General features: G+C 40.9%; 1 protein-coding gene across 1 annotated transcript; it reads left to right on the top strand.

The window, feature by feature from the left end:
• The first annotated feature begins 350 nt into the window (after positions 1-350).
• RRAGD (Ras related GTP binding D) lies at positions 351-27,530 on the top strand. The gene is made up of 7 exons (XM_054972285.1): positions 351-757; positions 6,265-6,560; positions 8,880-9,079; positions 15,930-16,044; positions 17,047-17,189; positions 18,260-18,408; positions 26,913-27,530. Exons 1-7 carry the CDS (start codon positions 562-564, stop codon positions 27,062-27,064), a joined length of 1,251 nt encoding a protein of 416 aa, XP_054828260.1. The 5' UTR covers positions 351-561; the 3' UTR covers positions 27,065-27,530.

Raw genomic sequence — 27,530 nt, 5'->3', positions numbered from 1 at the left:
TGTCATATTACAGTTCTACAGTGGGACGCCTGCCAAAATTCTAATTTCTGAACAATGACTGAAGTAAAAAGAGCCCTCCTCCACGTACAGAGTGACCACCACTAATCATTGGTGACCATCACCAATCATTGCTAAATTGTACGTGTATATTGTAGGAAGGTAAGTGGGGAATCGCCAGGGAGATTTAAAATCCATTCTCTTTCATTTTGCAAATGAAGCGCTGATCTCTCCAGCTGCGGCACGCGAGCTCAAAACAAACCCAAACAGCCCCGCATGTGCACACCCTCCCTTCTGTGCCAGGATCCTCGCTCCTCTGCGCGCACTAGGCTCTTACTCACTATGCGAGTGTGTTTCTGTGTGCGTGTCAGGTGACTTGGGTCACGCAGTTTTTCTCCTCTGGGAGGGACGCCGGGGCCTGGGCTGACTCTCCTTTGAGAACCTCCGTGACTACACGGGAGGCGAAGGAGAAGGAAGAAGCGGGAGCAGTTAGGGTCAAAGTGCAGAGGAGGCAAATTTGCCCAGGAGAGGTTCCCCGTGCTGCTTGCACTTCGGAGGAGCAGGATGAACCAGGTGCCGAGGAAGCTGAAGGAGCAGGAAGAGGACGACGGCGAGGAAGAGGAGGACGACGACGAAGAAGAAGACGACGAGGAGGAGGAGGACGATGAAGACGACGACGAGATTGTTGGGCCAGCACATTATGGAGACGGGGCTGAATCCTTCTCAGACGGCGACCCGGAGAGCGGCGGGGACGAGGCTTGTAAGTGGCCGCCGCTGCCCAGGAGGAGCGAGGAGGGAAGAGCCTCGTGACTCCGCTGCCAGTTCCATTGTTTGGGGGCGGGCTGAGATGGAGCTGGGCGAAGAGGGAAGCTGAGCGGGGCCCCGGCGCGGAGGAATGCCTGCTGAGCAACGGCGGGAGGGGGGCCCGGGGAGCACTTCGGGGGTCAGGAATTGGAAGGGCGAAGTTAAGGCGGAGCAGCGTTGCCAGATTGCCAAAGCCTGAAATCATCAGCGCTTAGAATCTTTTTCCAGGCATCCTTGAAGGAGGGGGTGTGCACAGATAAACCTTCCTTCCTACCCCCCCCCCCTTTTCCCTCTGGCTGCAGTGATCTTGGGCATATAAGCTGTCCCTCACACCTACAGTTTAAAGCAGTGTTGGGCTTCCTTCCACCACCTCTGCTCTCTCTTACCTGCTTTCCTGCAAATAATATTTAAATCGGTCTCCCCCTCCCCCTGTTCTCTTAGGGCCAAGCTACAAGTGACGAATGACACTTGAACGGCAAGTGGATTGAGTGGAGTGCAAGTGAACAGGGAGAAATACACTTGCCATTCAAGTGTCATTCGTCACTTGTAGCTTGGCCCTTAGTAGCACTGCCTGCAATCCAGGTGGATAAACTGGGAAGGGAGGCAGAGAGCAGAACACCCCTTTATTTTACAGTCTGTTGCTGTAGGGTGGTGCTGTATGGAAAAAACGAATATTACAGGACCAGAATAGCAGGATTTAAGTCTAGTGGCACCTTAGAGACCAACAACATTTTCAGAGTACACTTTCTGAAGAAGGGAGCTCAGACTCTCAAAAGCTTATACTCTGGGAATCTTTTTGATCTCTAAGGTGCCACTGGACCCAAATCCTGCTGTTCTACTGTAGACCAACACTGCAACCCACCTAAACTACAGGACCAGAAGTCTCCTTTATCACAGTTTGGAGCCACAGCTGCAATGGGGGGGGGGGGGGCTCCAGCACATTTTCCTGCTTAACCTTTTGCTTGATAGTTGCTGAACTTTGTTTCCCTGGTGCTCAAGTTAGTCATGGAATCCTGAATCTTTCCAGGTGCAAAATCATTTTGTACTCCAATTCTAGATGCACATAAAAGAATGTTCTCCCATCTGGCAACACTGATAGGGAAAGAAAGGATGTGGGTATGTGCGTGGGTTTGGGGATCCATAGTGAGCTTAGTGTGTGTCCTAGCAATGAGAAATTAGGAGGTGATGCTATTTGGGGTCTGTGAGCTGGGAAATGCACAGGTGGAGAATCCAGAGGGGGCAGACAAGAGGTGGCTGGCAGTTTAGTGGTTGAATAAGGTTAGGGATGAGAGACTGGGAACATGGGTAGCCTTTAGCGCTGCCAGAAATAGAAAAAAGATGAATTACTGGGAATTAGCCATAGGCTTTCTGATACACGTTAGACCAAAGCCAATATCTGGGTTAGTCATTGGGGCAGAAATACTGGAGATTTTGTGGGTCTAACAAGAGGATTGGCTAACCAAGATGTGTTGTATTTTCTGATAGGGACCTGCTATTGAATGGAATGTGCTGCTGCCTTAGAATAATACCTAGTGCTTTTATTGTACTACATTATCTCAGTAAATTTTGGAATTATCCTTGTGAGGTCCAGTTTCAGTGTAGTGCTTGCACTTAACCCTCACACAGCTTCTTATTTAAACTAGGTTGTTATGTGTACTTAGGGTGCAAGAAGCTGGTAGCCTGGGTGGGTGTTTGCTGGGGTGCTAGTAACGTGTAGTGACTTTGCACAGGTAGCAGTCCAGTTTAAACACGGATCTGTGCAAGTGCAAAGTCCAGTGGGTCTTTTGCCTCTTAGGTGTTGCATATAAATTGGCCCTAGGTTAGATTGGTATGATGGGGAGGCATGTGTGTGAGAACAAGGCCATGCCTAAAACTACCTAGAAGAGGCTTCATGGGAGAAATGGGCTTTTGGTCAAATCAAAATTTAGGAAGGCTTGAAGCAAAGAGTAGCAGTAGCTGCCTCTAAGTAATGCAAGATCAAGCTCTGTGGAAAGTCTAGTATTCTGCATCCAACTGATGGAAATACTTGGAGGAGAAAAATTAGATATTTAATACTGGCAGAATTGGGCGGGAAATGCGGGTCGAGGGATAAAATGTTCATGCAACAGTACGGTATAGGAAAGAGCCATGCAAGCATAAGGAGCTTGTGAAAATAATAAGAAATCAGTGGCCACTCAGCTTATTAGTACTTCACACTGTATGAAGTCGGAAAGAAAAAGATAGCAAGACAAATGTTAATGAAAATCTAATTCAAGTGGGGGGAAATAGCTTGAATGTAAAAGTAGGTTGAGCACAAAAGGAAAAAGAGGGCTTAGTAAATGTACTGAGGTCTTTGAAATGATATCTAGAGAGGAATTGTTAATAAATACTTCCTATTTTTGTTATGAAACAGTTATTGACTATGTAGAACAAAGCGAATGCTTTTTAATATTGTGACCTTGGAGTTCTAAGGAAGCAAGAAAGGCAGACTTTAGGCCCATAAAAGGCAACAGCTGTAGAGTGTTCTGTTTTTGGAGTTCCTTCACAGCTGTGAATGTCAGTCCCCATATTACCAGGCTCTGCTCCAGTATTCGTCTTTAGTTTTCATTAAGTGCCTGTGCACCAATATGAATAGTATAGGAAAAGTATCTTTATATGTGATTATTTGAAAGAGAGGCTCATATAGCACCTGTTCTTTCTGCAGAACATGAATTACTTTTCTTTTGGACAATGTCCTGTTGTGTTTTACAGAGCAGGGATAAATAAAAACTCTACATGCAGATTGTAAGGTTTTCTTGAATGTGACTGTATTTAATGTGTTGAAGATCAATCTGATTAATTAAATTCTAAATTAATACTGGTATTTAATGCAAAAAATCCTAACCTTTATCAAGTTTGCACAGTTGACATGTTTCATTTGCAAGCAAAAATATCTTCTCAAGCACTTACTCTTAGAGTGGCCTTTTTAACTTCTCAAAAAAAAAAGATTATCTAGTTTACATAGCCCAGAAACAGTTCCCTTTTCCATTAGAAGTTTTGTACCATGATTCACTTGGCATATTTACAATCTAATATTTCTAATCCTTTTTTATGAACTGATTCAATCATATGAAAATAGTTTATTGATCCAGTTCTTTCTGGACTGTATTCTTACAGAATGCAGGTGGTGGTAGAGTGATGTGGCACAAGAGCAGTCACTAGAGGAGTCCCAAGAGCTTTACAACAATATGTTCCTGCATTCCTAAATAGGATGTCCTTCTATCCCCAGAGCAAGGCCCAGAGCCTTTAAAAATCCATATGCCACTGCCGCAACCTCTGTATATAAATAGGAAACTGAGGACATTTGAAAACTTTAACCTTTCTGGCAATTAAATGCTATTCAATACTTTTATAAAAGAGTAAAGGGAAAAGCCTGCAATTTCCCAATATTAAGAGTAAAAATTAGCATAACCAGACACAGGAGATAGATGGTAAAGACTCAGATTTGTATTCAAAAAGAGGTACAATAAAAGGCAAGTTGGAAAACTGCATTGCCTTTTTAAAAGATAGAAAATTTGTGAAATATTTTTAAAGGATACAAATAGAGAATAGAAGCAATTGTGTGCTGCTTGATGTTGAACCTATCTCAGTCAGGGCTCAACCCTGACACTGTCGATTCTCTGGAAGTACGACTCTAGGTGCAAGGGGTATGTGTTTCTTTTCTGCATTCTTCCTTCACTTTCCTTTTGTAGGTGGAGGAGGGGTGCATATGCAACCACCCTTTTCTGCAAAAATAGAGATATGCTTCAGTTCATGCTTACAGTGAGCAATTCAATACATTACATATTAATGAACAACACTGCAAGGTCCTTGTGAGTCTTCCACTTCAAGATTTTTGTTCTTGTACAAATATTTGTACTTCTCATCTTGGTAGTGATGGAAAGTTCTTTCAAGTCACTGCCTTATAACAACACTGTAGCGTTTTCAAGGTGAGAGACATTCAGAGGTGGTTTGCCATTGCCCTCCTCTGTGTAGCAATGCTGGACTTCCTTGGTGGTCCAAGTAGTAACCAAGGTCAAACCTTTTTAACTTCCAAAAATGAGCTAGCATGGACTATCCAGGTCAAGGCACTTTTCATCTTACTGCTTTAGAAATATAAACTTAATTTCATACACTATTCTTGAGATGTAGTCTTATTTTTAAAAGTTAACATCTGGTGTATTGTATCCAAGTCACTACCTGCCAAGCAGTACAGAAGTAGTACAGTCTAGAGATAGGTTTTCTACCTGATTCATTTGTCAGAACTGGACCATTACTCAACAGAAAGTTACACTTTGTAACTGTATTGGAAATCACTTTCTGAGTCATGTGTATAGGATCAGGGTATTATTACCCCCTTGCTGTAAGCCTCTCCTAAGTTAACCGACTGGCAACATGCATGGAGCTGCACGTAATTGTACAAAGGTTTCAAGTTTCTTATTTCTGATAGTCGGAATGGATTAGTAAAAACTATACAACTTGAAACTGCATGTTTTCCAATTACAGTTCTAAAAAGAGGGGGCAGAGGTTGGAATCAAGGATATTAAAATTGTAGTTTCAGCTCCAAGAGAATGGGTTGGATCCAAAGGTCCACAAGTGGAATTCTGTTTATGGAACAGATATTTTTCCCTTCTGTCTGCTGCAGCCTTCTGAGTTCCCTAGAAAGTGGTTCCTGGGGTTAGGGAACTCTCTGGAGCAGCATGGGGGGGTAAGTTGGAGTTTGCAGTGGGAAAGCAGAATTGGCAAAAATAGGCTCTTCTCCTACTGAGCAGAAGAGGGAGTTTGGATCCTGCACAATATACCTTTAGATGTATTTCTTTATAACTCAACAACAATAGTATTATTTTCAGTGAGTTTTTTGTTTTGCATTGTAACCTGTTTTTATTTTACCTACTTATAACATCTGATCCAGCATAGTATAAGACAGAGCTGAGAACAAACTTAAAGAACATTTAGTCAGCTAATGATTTGCCTTTTGTCTCACTTGTTAATTAGCCAATTAAATTTAATTAGTATATTAACAAAATCTTCAGTATAGGTACTTTTTTGAAGTATTGAAGGATATGTGAGACAATTTATTAAACAAATTATAATATTCATTGTTGAAAGAGACTGTTTGAATTTCCTGTTGCAACTACAAACCAGAACCAAATTAGGATAAAAATTTGTTCATCACTTAACCAGCTAAAGCTTTAGAAGAGCAATGTAGTGATTAAAACCTGAAGTCCTATAATATAGTAGCATTCGAAGTTGATAAACAGGATGAAACTATGTGATCAGCATAGTCCTCTAAATTAGGTGGTAAAAGAAGGAATTCTGAGATTGGAAAAGATGGTCCTGTGGGAGTACGTTCAAATGAGACTGAAAAATGTTACTTCCAAATAAGGGACTTAGAACTGATATGTATGACAAATACACGCATTTTTCTAGCTAAGTATGCTCTCTATAGCTAATTGTTTCCTTCAGTTCTAGATTTCAGTGATCCCTTCAATACTGAAGTCAAACCAAGAATTCTGCTTATGGGACTAAGGAGAAGTGGGAAATCTTCCATTCAGAAAGTTGTGTTTCATAAAATGTCACCAAATGAAACCCTTTTTTTGGAGAGCACTAACAAGATCTGCAGAGAGGATGTTTCCAATAGTTCCTTCGTAAACTTTCAAATATGGGACTTTCCTGGGCAAATTGACTTTTTTGACCCTACCTTTGACTATGAGATGATATTCCGAGGCACTGGAGCACTGATATTTGTTATTGATTCTCAGGTAAGAGAAAAGGTTAAGATGATGGGGTTTATTTTTTTATTGCCCTTCTTCCCTCCCTAGTAACCTATAGAAGCACACTATCTGCATAGTAAATGACTACAGCAGTTGATGAAAAGAAAACCTTTATGCAATGTCATTTACCCTCTCTTTCCATGGTATGCTTTCATCTATATCGCTTAATATAAATACAAATTTTTCTTGTTCCATTTATGTAGACACAGTCACAAGAGTCTTGAACTATACAGAGTTGAAAATTTTTACAATTAAAAAGTTATAGGAATAAAACAGTTAAAAGTTTACAATTTTGGAAATTTTCTTTATTCTCATGAGCAAGATCAAGAATTTTAAGACTGATAATGGTGATTGATAAATTCAGTAAATTGAGCATTAAATTATCACGTAAGAACTGGAAGGAAACTGAGGCCATGGCTCAAGGACAGAGAGGGTTGCCAGCCCTTGATTTGCAATTTCCAGGAGCACTAGGAGGAAGGAAACTTCTCAGATGTCATTTCCTATTTTGGAGCAGGAAGTGATGTCATCACACTCAAGATTTTTTGAAAGGTGTTTGATTCCTTCCTCCCACTGCTCCATTGAGCAATGACAGTGGATAGGGAGCATTGCCAGGAGGTCTCCTGCCAGAACTGGGTAAGGGGCAACCCTAATGGCAGAACATCCATGTTATGCCCCTCTTTATTTTTCAGTTAGATTTTGCCTTTAACCCTCTTCTTACACCCTCTGGGTAGATTGCTGTCACTAGGAATTATATTCCAAAATATTTAATTTAAATTTCCCCTTTAATAAAGTGCCCAAGTATCAGGCTCCTTCATGGGACTATGTGGCCTTGAGGAAAGGAATTGGATATAGGAATAGAATAACATATACTCTGGGATGGAAAAAACCCAAACTTCTATTTTTACAAGAAGGGTATTGGTTTCACGCTGTTACTTAAGTCTGATGGTTTCAATGATAGTTCTCAGTTCTTTAAGTTTCTTTACAGTAGCTCTGTCACACAGATATACATAAACTTTCTCAGGTGCACACAGTTTGCCTACTTCAAATAGATCAATCACTCAGTCAAATGTACATAGACTTTCTCTCAGGCATACACACAGTTTGCCTGTCTAAACTAGAATCAATATTTCCCTCAGAAATGCATAGACACCCTCAGGTCGCACACAGCTTGCATGTCTAAACCAAAAAGCCTCTTTTCTTTCTGCTCCGTAACTAAAAACAACAGTTCACTCTGCCCACTCATTCATCAACCAGTCATCTCACTCACTCACCCCTCTGTTTCATCCTCATTCTTCATCTGTACCACACCAAGCATTTAAAGACACACGCACTTAAAATCATTACAATCCACTTTGCATTCAGAAGGCCCCTAGGTCAATCCCAGCTATCTCTGCTTAATAGAATCAGGTAGCAGGAGATATGACAGACCTCTATGTGAGACACTGGAGAGCCACTGCCTGTCAGAGTAGGCAATGCTGACCTTAACCAGTGGTCTGATTCAGTATAAGGCAGCTTCTTGGGTTCATGTATCTTGTAAGGCAATTGAACCCAGTGGTTTAAGATTTTGCAAGAGGAAGGTGAGAAAATTTAAGGACATTATTGGGAAGTTATCTTTTTACATACACTCACGTTTCTAAAAATGTGGGTGATAATTGCCATTCAGGAGTGGTGACTAGTGAGCTTACTATGATGATAGTAAAGTTCTAGGTGAGGAGCCTGTTTCCAAGTTTAGCTGTATGATCAGCAAAAGCATGTAGGGCAGCTCTTGCTGGTGTGTGCCACTTAACATGGCAGGTGATGGATCAGTAGGAGAAAAACAACTAGAATCCTTGTCCATAAACCCTGCTATTTTTCTATGTGCTGGAAGTTTTTTTGTGAGAGGGATCACCTATCTGAAGTGTTAGTCTGGCAAGAGCTGTGCAGTGAAGTTATGCTAACTGTAGTTCCATTCAGTGACTGGCGAGTTGTGGAAAACAGCCATCAGTTGAAAGCCATCGTGAATGCAGCATTTCTTAATAGTGTGTTCTGTATAAAAATAATAAAAGATTGTACCATATAATGCAACAATTTTAACCCAGTGCAGGAATCTTTTTCTGGTACAAGAACCTCTTCTCCTAGCATAAGTATTTTTGTAAGGGAGAAAAACTCTACCGTTACCAGAATAGGTCTGTAGGAATTCACCCTTAATGTGCATTGTAAAAAAGTAGTTTATTGTGATAAATTAAAATGTGACAATTCAAAATATTTTAATTTTTCATAGTTATGTCAGGTAAACATTTTAGTTTTATAAACTATTTTTGTTTGTAGGATGACTACATGGAAGCATTGGCTAGACTGCATCTGACTGTGACAAGAGCATATAAAGTCAATCCAGACATAAACTTTGAAATATTTATTCACAAAGTAGATGGTTTGTCTGATGATCACAAGATTGAAACACAGAGAGACATTCACCAAAGGGCAAATGATGATCTTGCAGATGCTGGACTGGAAAAGATCCACTTGAGGTGAGAATATGATAGTAATTTATACAGCCTGCAGATTAGAGTTAGAGGAGCTTTATATATTGCTCAGCATTACATCCAATAATCTTGCCAAATTAATCTACGTTCTTAGAAAATGATTGATAGCAGTGATGCACATTGGAAAAATAATGGTCAAGTAACTAGAAGACTTGACCTTATTTTGTTCAAGGTTGACTTCCGGTTTGGGATTCATGGAGGTCTAACGCAGCTCCATTTGCGGAGCTGACCGGACTGCCGTTTTAAGCGGCCGGCGGGGTGAAAATAGCCCGCGGCCGACTGCTCTCAGGCGGAGAGCAGGCAAAGAACGCTCAAGACCCTAGGGTGAGTTAGATCTCGGACGAGGGGGGGCTCTGCATAACGGGTCCCCTCCCGATCCTTGAGGTCCCACCTTGCGACGGGTCGGCTACAATCTCTGCGGCAGTTTTGGGGCCAATTCGGCTGGCATAAGACCTACATACCCAAGCTTCGATTGGGGGAAGAAGCTGAGAGGAGAACTTAAAATCGAAACAGCGACTACAACCCGAGAAAAGTGAAGGGAAGGTAAAGATCACTATCTTCCGATACGGGACAGATTGATAAAAACAGAGAGGAAAAAAAGTAGATTTTTAAACTGCAACAGACTAGTGAAAAGGAGGGGAAGACTCGGCAGGAGTTGTATTTGAAAAGAGACTAAGTTTAAAGAAGTTATTAAAGAAATCGGATTATTGTTTTGAATACCTGTGGCTTTGGAGCTGTGAGAAAAAGACACCATCGCGAGATCTGCTGTGGGAAGACGGGAGACAGGAAGTGCGTAATAACAATAGAGTGGCTGGAGAGAGGCGGCCCTTGCTGGAGGGCAGGAAGAAGGGAATCGCCATTTTTGAAAGGGGAAGGGTCGCGGCTTCAGCGGAAAAGGAAGTAGGCCATCTTGGATCACAAAACTATAGAGAAATCATAGAGAAAAGACGCCCGACATTTTGGATTCTTTAAAATTTAACTTTTGTAAGGAGACCGGGACATTTAAAATAAAAAGACGTTAATTTTTACGCCACGGAGTTAAGGAAGAGAGCGGACTCGTGGGAGCGAGCTAAAGCAAGCCCCACGATGTCAAAAAAAGAGTGGCAATCGGCAATAGAAAACCTGGACAAAAAACTTTTAGATGTGATTAAAGAACTTAAGGACACGAAATTGGAGCTGATTAAAGAGGTTAAAGAGGTTACACAGACAGTAAAATCGGAGCTGTCAGAAGTGAAAAAAGGTATGGAAACAATACAAAGTGAATTACAAGGAACGCAGCAGAGAGTTAAAACAGTAGAAGACGCGATGGAGAACTTAGCAGACACGCAACAAACAGAGATGAGACTGGTGAAGGGGAGAATGTCAGTTGCAGAAACTAAACATATGGAGAAGCAGCTACGTTTTCGCGGCCTGCCAGAAGTGGAAGGAAAGTCAGCGCAAGAACAGATGACTGAGGTGTTAGCTGAATACCTGGGGAAGGAGGAGGAGGAAGTTGTGGCTATCCTAGATGTGGCATATCGTGTGAATTCGAGAATTGCAACCCAGAGGAAATTACCAAGAGATGTGATTGTGCAGTTTACGACACGAAATATGAAAGAGAAGATTGTGACAAAACAGTTTCAAGATCCATTGGAGATTGATGGCAAGATGATTATTATAATGAAGGAACTACCCAGGTCAGTGTTACTAGACCGGAAAAAATATAAAGTGCTAATTCAGATCTTGAAGGACATGAAAATCAGATACAGATGGGAGTTACCAGAAGGAGTGTCCTTTGAGTTTGGAGGAGCAAAAAAACGTATCAGATCTGAGCGAGAGATGGAGCGATTTATTAGGGACAATGAAAAAGACTTACCAACAAGATCATGAGCATGGAGTGTAAAGTATTATCTTGGAATGTAAATGGACTAAATTCACCGAACAAGAGGAAAAATATTTTTCACTGGCTATTGAAACAAAAATGTGACATTGTTTGTTTGCAAGAGACCCATATTAGAAAGCAGGATGTAAAATATTTAAAATCTGGAAAATTGGGCAAAGAATTTGTAGCGGCCTCTAATAAGAAAAAAAGAGGAGTGGTGTTGTACATAAAAGAGGAGCTACAGCCAAAATTTGTTATGAAAGATGTGGAAGCCAGATTTGTAGCAGTGGAATGTATTTGGAATTTAAAGAGAGTGTTGCTAGTCGGACTGTATGCACCTAACGGTGCAAAAGAAAGCTTCTTTGAGGATTTGAGGAAGCATCTAGACGATCTTTCATATGACCAGATAATTCTTGCTGGAGACTTCAATGGAGTGACAGACTTGGAACTAGACAAAAAGACTACAACGGCACAAAAGAAAAGAGGACTATTACCAAAGCTCTTTTTCGAGTTGATTCAACAAGAGACTCTTGAAGATGTATGGAGGAGAGAATATCCTAAAAGCAGACAGTTTACTTTTTATTCTGCAAGGCATTCTACTTTATCAAGAATTGATATGATCTGGGCCTCAAAGGACTTAGCGTTATGGACTAAGGAGGTAGAAATAATGCCGATGGTAGGCTCAGATCACAACCCAATTATGTGGAAACTGGGAAAAAGGAGAAAAAGGAAAGCATGGAGAATAAATGAGGACTTGTTACAGGAAAGAGAGAATATGGAAATACTGAGAAGAGAGACAAAGTTTTTTATACAATACAACGTGAATAAAGAAGTACCAACCAATAAAGTTTGGGATGCTTATAAGGCGGTCATAAGGGGCATACTAATGGACTTAAATGGTAGAGCAAGAAAGAAGAAAGAGGAGAAAAGGCAAGAGATTGAGGAGAAAATAAAAGCCAAAGAAATACAGCTGAAAAAGAGACCAGGGAAAAAGAAATTATACCAGGAAATTAAAATACTTCAAGAACAACTAACAGCAATGAGTAATAAAGAATTGGAGTGGAATCTTAAAAGACTGAATCAAAAAGCGTTTGAGGGTGCCAATAAACCTGGGAAGTACCTGGCATGGCAACTGAAGAAGAGAAGGGAAAAGAAAATAATAAATAAAATTTGTGAAGACAACAAAACGTATTTGGAGCAGACTACCATTAGTAGAGCCTTTTACAAATTCTACGCTAAGTTGTACAATAAGAAAGAAGTAAATAAAGAATCAATAGCGTCATACCTGGAGAAAACCAAACTTCCAGAAATCTCAGAAGCTTGGAGAAATAAACTGAACAGTGAAGTAACTGACGAGGAAATAAGTAAGGCAATACAATCCGCAAATCTAGGAAAGGCGCCAGGGCCAGATGGACTTACGGCTAAATTTTATAAGACAATGGCTAATGAACTGGCACCATTCCTAAAAGAGGTGATGAATGGAGTTTTAAGGGATCAAAGGATTCCAGACACTTGGAGTGAAGCGAACATATCATTGATCCCAAAAGAGGGCCAAGACCTGACTAATGTGAAAAATTATAGACCTATATCGCTACTTAACAATGACTATAAAATTTTTGTGAAGATATTGGCGGAGAGACTGAAGGGGTGGCTCTCGGAAGTTATAGAGGAGGAACAAGCAGGCTTTTTGCCAGATAGACAAATAAGAGATAATTTAAGGACAGTGATTAATGCTATTGAATATTATGACAAGCGTTGTGATAAAGAGGTTGGTTTCTTCTTTGTTGACGCTGAAAAGGCGTTTGACAATTTAAACTGGGACTTTATGTTTGCCACTATGGAAAAGCTACAATTGGGAGAAAGATTCATCAGAGCAATTAAGGAAATTTACAGAGACCAGACTGCAGCAATTGTGGTGAATGATGAAGTGACTAAGAAACTGACGATAAGTAAAGGAACAAGACAAGGTTGCCCGTTGTCTCCACTGTTGTTTATTTTAGTATTGGAGATTCTGATGATACAAATACGACAAGATGAGGAAATTCGTGGAATAAAAATAAAGGACTATTCATATAAGGTCAGAGCGTTTGCGGATGATATAATGTTAATTGTAGAGGACCCATTGGAGAACATGCCAAAAGTGATAGATAAGATCAAGGAGTTTGGAGACTTGGCAGGTTTTTATATCAATAAAAAAAAGTCAAAGATATTATGTAAAAATATGACTAAGCAGAAACAACAATTGTTAACGGAAACAACGGACTGTGAAGTAACAAGCAAAGTGAAATATTTGGGAGTCGAACTGACTGCAAAGAATATAGATTTATTCAAAAACAACTATGAAAAACTATGGACTCAGATAGAGAGAGATTTGATCAAATGGAACAGACTGAATTTATCATGGTTGGGCAGGATTGCAGCAGTTAAGATGAATGTGTTACCAAGAGTAATGTTTTTGCTACAGACAATACCAATCATCAGAGACGCTAAACAATTTGAAAAATGGCAAAGAAAAATATCAGATTTTGTTTGGGCAGGCAAGAAGCCTCGAGTGAAAGTGAAAGTTTTACAAGATGCAAAGGAAAGAGGCGGAATGCAACTGCCCAACCTGAGACTTTACCATGATGCAATCTGCCTAGTTTGGTTGAAAGAGTGGATGACATTAAAGAACAAGAAACTACTAGCCCTAGAGGGATATAAAAAAATATTTGGATGGCACGCATACCTATGGCATGACAAAGTAAAGGTCAACTCAATGTTCCTGCATCATTTTGTACGGAGAAGTCTATACATAATCTGGAAGAAATACAGAACCTATTTACAAGAAGGAACTCCCTTGTGGGTGGTTCCATATGAGGTGATAGACCCGAGAGCTGTCGACAATGAACAACAATGTTTAACATACAAAGAAATAACTAAAACTGAAGCATCTAAACTTAGAATAAAGACGCAAGAGGAACTATCACCTAATTATGACTGGTTCCAGTACAGACAGATCAGAGACTTATATAACTCGGACTCTGTAAAGGGAGGTATACGAACAGAGAATTCGGAACTAGAGCAGACCCTTCTTAAAGAAGACAAAAAAAGAATATCCAAGGTATACCAAGTACTGTTGAAATGGTATACCGAGGATGAGACAGTTAAAACACAAATGGTGAAATGGGCTATAAATTTTAATAAAGAAATAACAATGGAGGCATGGGAATACTTGTGGAAAAATACAATGAAGACAACGACATGTACTAATATTAAAGAGAACATTTACAAAATGATCTATCGTTGGTACATGACACCAAAGAAGATTGCGCTAGGGAATTTGAACACTTCTAATAAGTGCTGGAAATGTAAGAAACATGAGGGCTCCCTCTATCATATGTGGTGGTCGTGTGAGGTAGCCAGGCAGTACTGGGGGGAAATAATAAGAGAAATGAGTGAAATTTTACAATTTCAAATTAATAAGAACCCAGAACTCCTGCTACTGAACTTGGGAATGGAGGGAATCCCAGCCCAATACAGGACGTTGATATTTTACATGACAGCAGCAGCTAGACTTTTGTATGCGCAAAAATGGAAAGTACAAGAAGTGCCAACTATTGAAGATTGGATTTACAAATTGCTGTATATGGCTGAAATGGATAAGATGACAAGAAAACTGAGAGATCTGGACTCAGGGCAGTTTAACACAGACTGGGAGAAGCTGAAACAATATCTGGAGAAGAAATGGGAGGTGGGAGGAAAACTGTGGCAGTTTGACAACTACTGAAGTACTGAAGTAGAGGGGGGAGACTTTACCGGGGGGGGGAAGAGATAAATGTGAATTAATAAGCAGTTAGACTAATAGATTGACATTTATATAGATATATACAGGTTAATAAACAGAATATAGATAGAAAATAATTAACTATAAGGATTAAATATAAGGATTGATTAACCAACAATATTTTCTTTCTTTGGTAAGATTTGTAAAATGTACCAAACTGAATGTCTGAAGATATAGATGAGTCAAATTGATTGACCATGTGATGAGAGTTATACAGAATAACTACAAAAAGATAGAATGAGTAATATATAGAGAATAAGTCAAATTGTTTGATTTAAGTGAATGTATGATTTATATGGTTCATGATATAGAAATATTTGAAATTGAAAAATGGGATAAATTGTTTATCTAAGATGGAAACAAAGATTTACAGTTTGGGTATGCAATGTTAAAAATAGTTAAGGGTGTACTGCTTAGATTAATGGAGAATATATATTTGTTTTAGATAGAGGAATTTAATACAAGTAAGGGAAAGGGGACAAAGGGTCGGAAAGCTGTTGGAAGTCAACAAAAGGGGGGGAAAGGGAGGGGGTTAGAAATGAAAAATCTGGGACAACTGAATGTAAATGTAAAATAATTGATTCTAACCCAATAAAAAAAATTTTCTAAAAAAAAAAAAAAAAAATTTGTTCAAGGTTCCAAAGTGGTTTTTATTTTGGTATTTTCTGTGCAGGTATAAGGAAACTAATAATATTTAGTTATAAGTACTAATCTCGTTAGTAAAGGCCTTGAACATTGCTTTTGTCTTAATCACATCAGCCCTCCTAATATGGATGGCATGGGGGAAACCTTGAGTATAACTTTGCAATTTATTGTAGAGATACACTAGGTAGCAAAAAAACAAACAAACACCCTTCTTCAGGAGATACTATAGTCTGGAATGAACAAGAGTTCTGGTATTGATAACCCCAAGTGTTAAAAATGCAGGTACTGAAAATCAAGAGGCTAGATTAGCATCTGGGAAGGAAAATATTTTTACAAATTACTTTGTATTCAGTTTGTATCTGGCTTCTTGGTATTGTTAAAAGGACTTAACAAAGCATAAACACAGTACGGAATATTATTTTATGGTAATAATGGTAGGTTTTTAAAAGGAGTTTAAGTGGCTGTTCATTACAAATTAATTAATAATACTATTTCCTTTTCCTCAGCTTTTATTTAACAAGTATATATGACCATTCTATATTTGAAGCATTTAGTAAAGTGGTACAAAAACTGATCCCCCAACTTCCAACGCTGGAGAATCTGCTTAACATCTTTATCTCGGTAAATACTTTTGTGTGTGTGTATAAAACATGCAAAAACAAAGGCTTTTGTTTTTATCCTGTTTTTCAGTAACATTGCAATTGTTTGAGCTACTTCAGTGACTCTGAAATAAATGCTAAGAAGATATGTTCAGTCTTGTGGATGTAGGTCATGGATCCATCATAGGATTTGCTCAGGTAGAAGGGGAAATCTGATTCTCATACATTCCCCCCCCCCCCACATCCTCCATGCTGTTTTGGGGATCCATCTTCCCTCAAGAGCAGCATTTTGTGGGGCATTTGAGGCTGCATCGGGAGGGGGAATTTCTGATTGATCAAGCCATAATAGTGCAATCCTAAGCAGAATTACACCCTTCCATTGGAGTTAGTGGTTTAACTTTTTTGAACAAGAATGCAAATTCTATAGTGCTGGCAAATAAGCTATGAAACTGGTAGTTAAAATGTAGTAATGCTCTTTGCATGAAGTTCAGCAAAAGTTAGTCATGACTAAATTGCAGGAATTTAAGTGTTCAGTGGGTTTAGGGGTCAAACGAGAAGTGAGAGGGGCATCCACATAGATGTGGGTCCTCTTGTTCATATGTAAAGTGAGAATGGGAGGATTTCGGTTAACAGTAAATGGAGTGTGCAAATGAACTGAGTGAGACCTCTTCCTCTTGCTGCTTACTTTGTTGTGTTCTGTGCCTGGAAGAATTTTTCTCTCAGCTTGTCTCACTTCTGTTATGAAACAGAGCAAGTTGGGAGAAAAATGCTTTAAGCCCAGCACACACTTTTCTCCCCACCTGCTTTACCTGTGAATCAGTACACTTAGATCTTTACTGTCATGTCAGGTTTGGTCCTTGGTTATGATTTTTGTTTGACTGTCCACATATCGACAAAATTTAAGTAGTGTCTTTTACCAGTTTCTAACTTTTCTCAGCATCCATGGAGGAAAAGAAAGTATGTTCTTTATTGTCAAAAGATTGTTTCTTTTAATGCAGTCTGTATTCTTCCTGTCTTGCTTTAGAATTCTGGAATTGAAAAAGCCTTTCTCTTTGATGTAGTCAGTAAAATTTATATTGCAACAGACAGTACCCCAGTGGACATGCAGACTTATGAACTCAGCTGTGATATGATAGATGTTGTGATTGACATTTCTTGCATTTATGGGTAAGTAGAGTCTTTCTGTGCCATATATAGTTTGTGTGTGTGTGTGTGTGTGTGTGTGTGTTTGTCAGTCACAGCAATTTTTAGGTTCAAAATATTTACAATACAATGAAAACACAAATAGATAAATACTGACTGTAGAAGTTTTTTCGTTGTCATTGCATATGCAGCGTTGTGCTCTAAGTTTTCTGTTTTAACCTCAAGTAAGATATCCCTATCATAAACAGAACATTGAACAATGGAAAAGATGCAATCCTGTTATATGTGCAAAGTTGGAAAGACAAAGGGCAGCCCCTATTTGTCAGTGCATTGGGTGGTTTTAAACTGGACTAATTGAGTAGAATACAGGGGTGGGGGGATTTTCACTATAACAAATTCAAAAATCGCACCTTTCTATTGTGAACCTCAGCATGTATGCCTTATTACGATTTTGTAGGCACAGCATGGAAAAGGCAAACAGTAGTGCGGGCCCTGACCGTATCATAGCCATGCTCATAGGATGCAGGGTTTTCTTCAGGAAATTCACATAGTCTGGCTGCCATTGTCACTTGTTGGCTTGGTGGGTCATTCTAAATAAGGTTTCCTTCCACCCTTGAGGTCTCAGTTGCAGCTTCACCCCATCCCTAGCAATCAATGACATCTTTGACATCTTGCAATGCAGGTGTTGCTTGCACTTGAAATGAGTGAGGTTTGGAGAGAGAGAAACTGCAATCATCATATTTCATCTATTAAGTATTGGATAACATATGAAAGTGGTCTAAATGAGTGGGCTTGTCTGTCGCTGAGTTGACATATCGCAGATGGAAACTGAGTTATTGTTGCCTTCTGTTCATTGGTGTTGACCTGGTACACTTTCAGAACATCATGTAAATAGCATATCTGTGTTAATGGAGCTATTACATCTTTTTCCATAATACATTGAAAAGTTAAAATATTGATATAGGCTCCAGATCCATAATTGTACGTAGTCTTCAAAATGGAAATAAGACCTTTTACGCTGAAGAGGTAAATTATATTACTTTTCCTCCATTTTTTAACCCTCCCCATCTCTATCCCAAACTATTCCTTTTTAGGCTCAAAGAGGATGGTGCAGGAACCCCATATGACAAAGAATCAACAGCAATAATAAAACTGAACAATACAACTGTCCTGTATTTAAAGGAAGTGACAAAGTTCCTTGCTCTTGTTTGTTTTGTCAGAGAAGAAAGCTTTGAGAGAAAAGGTATTTAACTTCTTCATTACTTTAGTTAGATGTAACACTATAGGATACAAAATGCTTCCGAGCTCTTACCCCATTCGTAATTGTGTCACTTAGTAATATATGTTGGCTTGGATTCACCTGTCTGTTTCCACCTGCAGAATGCCAATTTCTGCAGTGGTCCAGGGTGGAGCAGTCACCACTAATGGGAAGAAGCTACTCCTTGAAGGCAGTCAAGGACACTAGCTTTTTTGATGACTCCTGATGGGAGGTGCCTCTCTCCCAGTTTCAGCTTGCATATAGGTTGTCATTGGCAGAGCTCATTAGAGAGCATTATGACTCCTTTTCTTCAAAAGTCTTTCTGATTTCCCCATCCTTTTTCCTCATTAGAAGTGGGGCTGTCATGTCAAGGTGGGCTGTGCTTCCTACAGAGCTGATCCCCTCTACATACACACCCCAAGGTTCTCCTCTCAAAGAGGCGAGAAAAGCCATGAGGACGCTGTGCTCAGGCTAGGAGGGTCCCCAATTGCTTCAGTCACCTCTGGACAAGCACAGCATTGGCAACAATAACAGCAGGCCCCTCACCTAGGGCTACAAACTCTAGGTTTGGAAATACCTGGAGATTTGGGGTTGGAACCAGGGGACAGCAGGTTCTGGAGAGGGGAGGGACATGTCATGGAACTTGCTTTTTATGTATGACAATGGTAGCAAGATTATTATATGCGCAAAAGTGGAAAGGTTTGGCAATACCTATGATAGAGGAATGGTTGGTGAAGATGCTGGAAGTAGCAAAGATGGCTAAACTTACTACTTTGATTAGGGGAAAGACAATATCTAAATTTATTGCTGACTGGAAACTTCTTATAGACTTTTTGCATGAAACAGACAGAAATGAATTGATGGTTTGTGGTTTTGACAATTAAGAAAAAAAATTAGATAAATAGAAACCCTCCACCTAATACAACGGCAGTTTTGGTGGCCTATTCCTGAACTCTTCTGTGATCGAGCATGGTGAGCTTTCTCGTGTTTCTTCTTCACTTTCTGCGGGTTGTACATCCAGCTTCATTAAAACTTCTTCTGCTTCCAAGCCTTTTTCTGGTTGACTGCGTTTTGGTATTCCCCGTCCCCGGCTGGCCCTTGGGGCTGGGATGGGGCAAGCAGGAGCAGGGGTGGCGGTCGCCGGTATGCGTGATGGGCATTGAGCTGCAAAGTGTCCGCTCCTACCACATTGAAGACAGAGTCCTTGTTGCCAACGAGTGTCCCTTGCTCCGCGACTTGAGGGACCCGCTCTCCCCCCTTTGGGTACTACCGGGGTTCTTCTCGCCCCTAATGCTTGTTGTTGCTCCACTAATCTTACTTGTTGTATGCGATTTTCGACTTCGCATGCCAACTGTATCCAACCTAACAGCGTTGGTGGGTCATCTTGCATTAAGGCTCAGTCTAGTAGCCTGGGGTTCATGCCTCCTTTAAACATTACAATTTTGGTCCCTTCTTCACAATGGGGACACTTGGCCGCTAGTTGCCGAAATTTAGCCACATAGTCTCTGATTGGTTGAGTACCTTGCTGTAAAGTTTGTAATTCCGTGCGGGAACGATCTTCTTCTAGTGGGTCCTCATATTGGGCTCGTAGCGCTGACACGAAACTTTGTAAAGTGTCTAATTCAGGAGCGCCAGTGTCATATAACGTTACATACCATTCGGCTGCTTTGCCTTCCAGTCTCGATGCCAGGTGATCAATCCTACTTTCCTCGTCCGGGAAAAGGTGTCCCCGACGGTTGAAAAATTGGAGTGCTTGTACTACGAAGAATCCCAACTTTTGCATATCGCCATCAAAAGTGGCTTCCAGTTTAATACATCCCCACGGTAGCTTAGGCTCCCTCCGTCTGTCTGGCTGTATCAGCCACGGGGCTGGCAGGGGACCGGGCAGCCCCAGCCCCTGCATCAGTCCTCTGGGCCGGTCTTGCGGGCTTCGGGGAATTCCTAGTGGCCAAAGTCTGCGTGCGCTTCCGGGCAGCGGGGCTCGCGGAACGTGCCCCGGGGGCCCCGGTGGGAGACTTCCTGGATGTGGTTGGGGTGCCGGGGGGACTTGTATAGGAGGAGGCAGCCTCGGCGGAGTTGGTTGTTGGGGTACCACCTGTCTAGGAGGTACCTGAGGAGGAGGTGGCGGAGGCACCTGTCTGGGAGGCAGAGGAGGCTGTCGCAGATGAGGAAGAGGTAATGGCTGCGGTACGGTCTGAGGAGGAGGTGGTGGGACCTGCCGCGGGGCCGTTTGAACAGGTGACGGTTGAGCTGGGAGCTGTAGCGTTTGCCAAGGGGTTGGTACTATTTGTGGGACCAAAGGCAGTGGAGCGGGCGCCGCCGGTGTAGATTGGGTCAGTGGCGGCTGCAGTTGAATCGGTGATGGTCCCACACCCGACCCTGGAGTTGATTGGGTACCCACCGATATTCGGCCCGTCCTCGGTACTTGTCCCTGCGCTACGGATGACACTAGCGGGGCTACTGTTTGTCCGGCCGCCGCTCTCGCCTCCCTCTGCTCTCTCACCAACAAACCAATATAGTAGATGGCTTGGGCTAGGTCTTCTTCCATCGCTCCCACTCTGTCTTCCATCCAGCGGTAATGTTCTTGAATTTCGCGGTTCGTTCCATCTTCCCCTCGTTCACTGGGTTCCGAGGCTTCCCGTGACCTCGGAGGAACATAGTCTGTGGGCCAAGGCCTTATTGGTCCTTCTGCACCCCCGATGGACCCCCAATCATGGGCTGTATCATGGGGGCGTATCAGACCTTCAACTCCACCGCCTTGTAGCAATTGCTCTTCCTCCATAGTCATACTGGCCAGAATCCCTTTTGTTAAAACAGTAACTGCCGAAATTCCGGTATCCACAGCCTGGGCTCGATACTCCAGTTGATGTGTGCGCCCCCGCTCTGGCTGAGATTATGTCCGTATAATCCCAGCTCATGAGCTCATGTCGGGTAGTTTCCCAATATTGGATATCCTCGGTCCCACCTTGGGGATCCCACTCCTCCAAGCGGCCAGCGTCTACATCCCACTTATACCAGGGTTGGGTGCTGGCGCACGTTTCCTCTGGAGTGCGGGCTGCTCTCCTTAGATCCCAAACGACACTGGGGCCCTCCTGCTCCGTCGACCCAACAGTGCGTCTCACATCGATCATCGACCGGGAAAACATGGTGCCCGCTCGCCTCTCCCTCGCCTCTCGAGGCCGGGAGCCCCACTGCCACGGTGTCGGCAGTGAAATCAAATGGTTCTCCCCGGTAGCTTCGCGCACCTTTGGTCGTGCGCCAGCTATAGCCGGGTTGGCCTGTTCCACCCCTCTGCCGGGCACAAATTCCATCCGGCCATCGGGAACAGGCGCTGGTCCTCCGGCAGGAACAGTAAAGGTTACGTTGGTAGGTACAATTCCTGGATCAGGGATCACCTCCGATCCATTGTCCGGTACCAACGGTGTCGAATCAGGAAGTCCCCCATCCTCCGTGCCAGGATCGGTTAGATCAATCAAGGCGTCCTCGGTATCCATCCTCCCTGGGTGAGGGGTTGAAGACTTCAAAGTGGATTCCTAACAAAATGTCAGACTATGGCATTCCAGACACGAGAGTCTGTCTTACTCCCTTCTGCAAGAAGACAAGGTCTTTTGATTTCAAAAGGTTTTATTTTGAAAGACAGCATTCAGGCCCAGACGTCCATATTCCAGGATTTGAGATCCTGGCTGAACAAGGCATTGTTAGGAATGAGATACAGAATAGAAGTTGTTACATTTCACACTCTCAGAGCCCAGCCTCCCCCCAGAGTTCACATAGCAGGAGAGTTCTCTGTGGGAACACTATTCAAGGTCGACTCGGCTGGCAGAAAAGATAAGACAGTGCCTTCTCCCATGGAACGGCTCCTCGCAGATGGGGCCTAGAGGAAAAAGGAGACTAAACAACTAAAGAATTAAACATGGCATTAGTCAGGTTGCTTCCTGTCAGGCAACATACAATCAGACCCTGACAAGCTTTTCTTTGTAACCATAGAGTAAGAGATAATTTTATAATTGTACTTGTATTTGCCTCGGCGAAAATCAGAAGCCTTTCTTTTTCTTTATTTCTTTTATATTATATTTTCTCTTTTTTTTCCCTTCCTTTCTTTTTTCCTCATTTCTTTTTCTTCTATTCTTTCTATGTTCTGTTTATTTTATGTTAAGTTTTATTTGTATATTGTCTGTTTAAATAAAAGAGAGGGGGGAGGGACCTCAATAGGGTTTAATACATAGAGACCACTCTCCAAAACAGCCATTTTCTCCAGGGCAACTGACATCAGTAGTCTGGCAGGAAAGCCATGGCAAACATGATAGCATACATGGGATTCCTTGAATAACTGGTCCTTGCTAAGATAGACCCAAGCTAGGAGCTGCATTTTCTTCTGCAGCCATAGAGCCAAACTCCCCCACAAGGAACATAGAAGGCTCTGGTACCAATCTATCTTCTCAGTTGGATAATAAGGGGAGAGATAGAGATACGGGTTTTCCATTTTTTACAGCTCTGGCAGGAGGGTTTTTTCAACACAAACGCTCAGTCAGCCCGTGCACTTAAACACAAAGTGCAAACATAAATCCAACAAAAGTAGTAGATCTCATTCACGGTCAACATCGAGCAAAAGGGGCAGAGAACGGAAGAGAGTTCTGTACTCACTTGTCTTTCACACTCCCCCGCTCATGACAGCTTGATGGTGGAACAATTAGAATTGCCAATTAGAACAATTAGAATTAGGTAGCTGGAGGTCTCCCAGAATCACAACTGATCTCCAGATGACAGAGATCAGTTCCCCTGGAGAAAATGGCTGCTTTGGAGAACATACTTTGTGGCATTATACCCTACTGAGGTCCCTCCCAAGCTTTGCCCTCCTCAGGCTCTACCCCTAAAATTTCCAGGAATTTCCTAGCTTGGAATTGGCAACTCTATAGAGCATCTGGTTTGCATATGGAGGGGCCTAGGTTCAGTGCTTTTCTGGAGTAAACAACTCAAACAATACTGTAGTTTCAGTATGTGTCTGTAATTTGTGCTTGTGGCTTTCAATAGATCTTGTTTTAGATTTAGGTAAAACATATATGAAGTCGGAGATTAATAGTTAAAACTACTCCCCACCCAATAATTAGTAGTGATTTAATTATGTTTTAAATACTGATCAAGAAATCCTGACTCCACTGAGCAAGGTTTATTTATATTTATACACCACATTTTCTTTTGGCTCAAGTTTGAGGACTTCTTTTACTTAAGAGCCACTTAAATTGGAGGAAGGCTTCTTAGATTGGAGTATGGCTACCTGGGGGTCAAATCCACCCCACTGCTTAAATCAAAATATTGTAATGGCATATTGTAAGACAATTTGTAGGTTTTGGAAAATTGCATTTTTTTCATTCTGAGAAATCTTATTTTAGCTCTTTTATTTCAATATGCAGGCGAAGTCCATCAATTGATTTGTTGCAATCATCTATCATCCTTTGTACAAGTGATGTTATTTTGTACAGATGGGAATATAACCTGTAAAAAGGTCTACAGTGTTGGTTTTTGTTTTACTGAACTCTGAAGTAGCTCTTTGGAGTACTGTAGTGTATTTATTCATGTTCTTTTACTTAAATATTAAGTAAATTCCCCATATCCCCACCCTCTCAGAACATAGAGGGCACAACCTTCAAACCTCCCCTTTACAAGTGGCATAAATACTTTGGATCCCAGGTATAGCCTGGAGCTTTTCCTGTGGAAATGGTAGCCTGGATTTATACGTAGGGAATATGTTTCAGCAAGTCTGCCAAAACATTCCAGTATTATTTAAACTGTGATAGAAGAGGTGTTTTTTCAAAGCCTGGACCTAACTTTACATTATAACTGTATAGGCCATAAACTTTTTAGGTTCCTATCCTTGAAAGGCTCCTATGAACACTTCAAAAAACAGAGTTACAAAAAATGTATTGGAGGGAGTAAGAAATCAAAATAGTGCAAGTTTGTAATTTTAATAAGATGACACAATACAAATATTATTTGATGATATGAGTAGCTAGCAAACACCCATTTCAAAAAAAGATTCTTCAGAAAGCTTACTAGTCATTGACTGTAATTTTGTTGTTGTGTGCCTTTTTCAAAAGTCCTTGAAATTCTTGTGGCTAACAAGAACAACAAATGGGCTTAAACATCACACACATATTTAAAAATTATCATGAAATATTCTTACAAAGAAGAAAATAGAACTGTAACAAACAGTTAAGAAAGTTATGTGACTTGTACATACAAATTCTGTAAAACAAATCTATACAGCCAGTTACATATATAATAGTCATAAGGAAACTGTTGCTAAAAAAACAAGTTATGGTAATCTTACTTAAACCTCTTTAAAAGGGGGGGGGAGCCATCTTTCAGCTAGAGATACCAGTTGCATCTAATTTTGTCAGCAAAAAGTCTGCAGTGACCTTGCACCTACATCATACTCTTTATATAGCTCCGAGACTGTTGCCATTTAAAGGGGCAGAGAACCTATAAGGAAGAGAAAGGGAATTGACTTAGGTAAACCCTTTGGAGGAAAGGTGGCTAATAAATAAAAGGTGATAGATCCATACAGTCATTTAAGCCCTAGGGATGTAGTGAATCCAAAGGGTAGAGCCAAAATGCCTCTCTTGGAAGCAACACATTGTTAATGTCACAATGGTAATAAGATTGTGCCTGAATCAACTTAGTGTGAACAAATGTAAAATCAGTGGGTTTATTTTGCTGATCTAAAAAATGTGCCACTAAGGGAGCCTCAAGATACTTGTTCCTGACTTTTGCCCCAGTGTTTGGGTATCCTCATCCTAAGGGGACGTGATGTCATGCCCACACACAGTAATAATAATAACCAATTTATATACTGTCCTTCAGGACAAAACGCCCACTCAGAGCAGTTCACAAAGTGTGTTATTATCTTCACAACAATCACCATAAAAGTTTATATGGGCACCTTAACACCAGAATGTACCAAGTAGAATTGCAGTTGGAAAAATGTCTCAAAGTAAATATTCTTTTGCTAACAGAAGAAATAAAAATTTTAACCTGAGGTGCTGTGGCAATCCTTGCATTTATAATACCCTCTTGAATGGGGAGCCTGACTGTCAGAGCTCAAGTCATCACACATCAGAATATTCTTTAAGGATTTGAGTTTTTTTAATAACCCGCAGTGCTTAAAGCCTCACAACCAGAAACCAGTAAATGCCAGTGCTTCAAAAGTATGCCCTTCATGCAAGAAAAAAGACATGAAAATCCCTAAACATCTTTCTCAGTTCTAGGTCTCTTATTAAACAGTCTTGTCCTAGATGTGCAATTGGCCTTGCTTCTAGAAAATGAAATTACCCTGTTGGGATACCCAAACTCCCAAAAACCTTTTGGCAGTATTTCTGACTTAGATGTATACATTGCTGAGCATGAAGTCTTGCATTTAACACACAGAAAAATGCTGTGTGGTAAGCTGTTGTGCAAATGAGGTGGATAATAGCTCACATAATGCAGAAATGAATTTTTGTCAAGGGATTTAGAAAATGGTCTAACCCACAGATGTCCCTCGAAAACACACACCACTGTGTCAAGAAAGCCTACTTCAGTGGTATCCAAACAATGGAAAATTGAATAGAGGAATGGAGACTGTTGAGCCATTCCACAAAATCAAAGAAAACGTCATTACCCCTAAAGATGACAAAATATCATCAATATACCTAAGGTAAAGAGCCCCGTGGCGCAGAGTGGTAAGCTGCAGTACTGCAGTCCAAGCTCTGCTCATGACTTGAGTTCGATCCTGGCGGAAGCTGGGTTCAAGTAGCCAGTTCAAGGTTGACTCAGCCTTCCATCCTTCCAATGTCGGTAAAATGAGTACCCAGTTTCCTGGGGGTAAAGTGTAGATGACTGAGGAAGGCAATGGCAAACCACCCGGCAACAAAAAGTCTGCCAAGAAAACATTGTGGTGCGACGTCCCACATGGGTCAGTAATGACTCAGTGCTTGCACAGGGGACTATCTTTACCTATACCTAAAGTACAATGTTAAGTGAGTCAAGAAAGAAGAGGGCTGAAAAGTTAGTGTTTCCTCAGAATTACTCATAAACGAGTAACCAAAGGTACAATCATGCTCCCTTGGATTTCATAGTAAAAAAAGATCCAGAAAGTTAAAATACCATTTTCCATCAGTAGCATTAAAAAGAAAGTAGGGGGAGACATATTCTCTTTTCTCAAGGAAGGATTCAGCTACAAAAATGGTCTTCTCGTGTGGTATGTTTCTGAATCTATTTTTTCCTGTGTTGTAAAGGGTTGTCTTCATTGTTTATTCCCTATGATTGCTGCTAACATTTCATGATTTTCTGCATTTAATTAAGTTACATTCCTCCAGAATTCACTTATTGTAGCCAGGGGTCAGTTAAGTAAATAATATAAGCTAATGTATTATTTAGGAAAAAAGATTAATTTGCTCATAACATTTTGAAAAGTTCACTTTTCTTGTGGTTTTGTTTTGTTGTTTTTTTAGGACTGATAGACTATAACTTCCACTGTTTCCGTAAGGCTATACATGAAGTATTTGAAGTAAGAATGAAAGTGGTGAAGGCACGGAAGAATCAGAACCAGATGCAGAAGGCCAAGAGAGCTGCCCCTAATGGCACAGCTAGAATGCCACTGTAGCTGATTTCCTTGTGCTACTACTTACTTGTGAGGATTTCTTGCTTCAGGCAATGATGCCATCTGGTTCCGCTGCCAGAGGAAGATCAGGACTGATGTTCTGTTAACATGGATTTTTACACAGTATCATCCCCACAACACTGTATCTAGTTGTCCCTGTTAACAAAATCTGTGACAGAGCTATGTATGCTCTTTTCATGTTTCCTGGTGGAATTGGACTGTTGATGAACTAAGTTGTGTTATTTTAAATGCCACTTTCATATGCTTGGTTGGGAAGAATCTGTACAGTCATTTCTGTACATGCTGCATACAAATGAATAAACAATCAAAACCTAGTAAGATGACTTTTTACAAACTTGAGGATTAATATTCATGCTATACATATATATTTATATGTGTATATATATTTACAGTTTGTAAACCGAAGTTTTATTTTGGAGTACAATAGCAATAAAAATCTTTCTTGGAA

This window comes from Eublepharis macularius, chromosome 1, assembly GCF_028583425.1.
Source record: "Eublepharis macularius isolate TG4126 chromosome 1, MPM_Emac_v1.0, whole genome shotgun sequence".
NCBI classification, from domain to species: Eukaryota; Metazoa; Chordata; class Lepidosauria; order Squamata; family Eublepharidae; genus Eublepharis; species Eublepharis macularius.
This window is presented reverse-complemented; position numbering and strand designations above follow the sequence as displayed.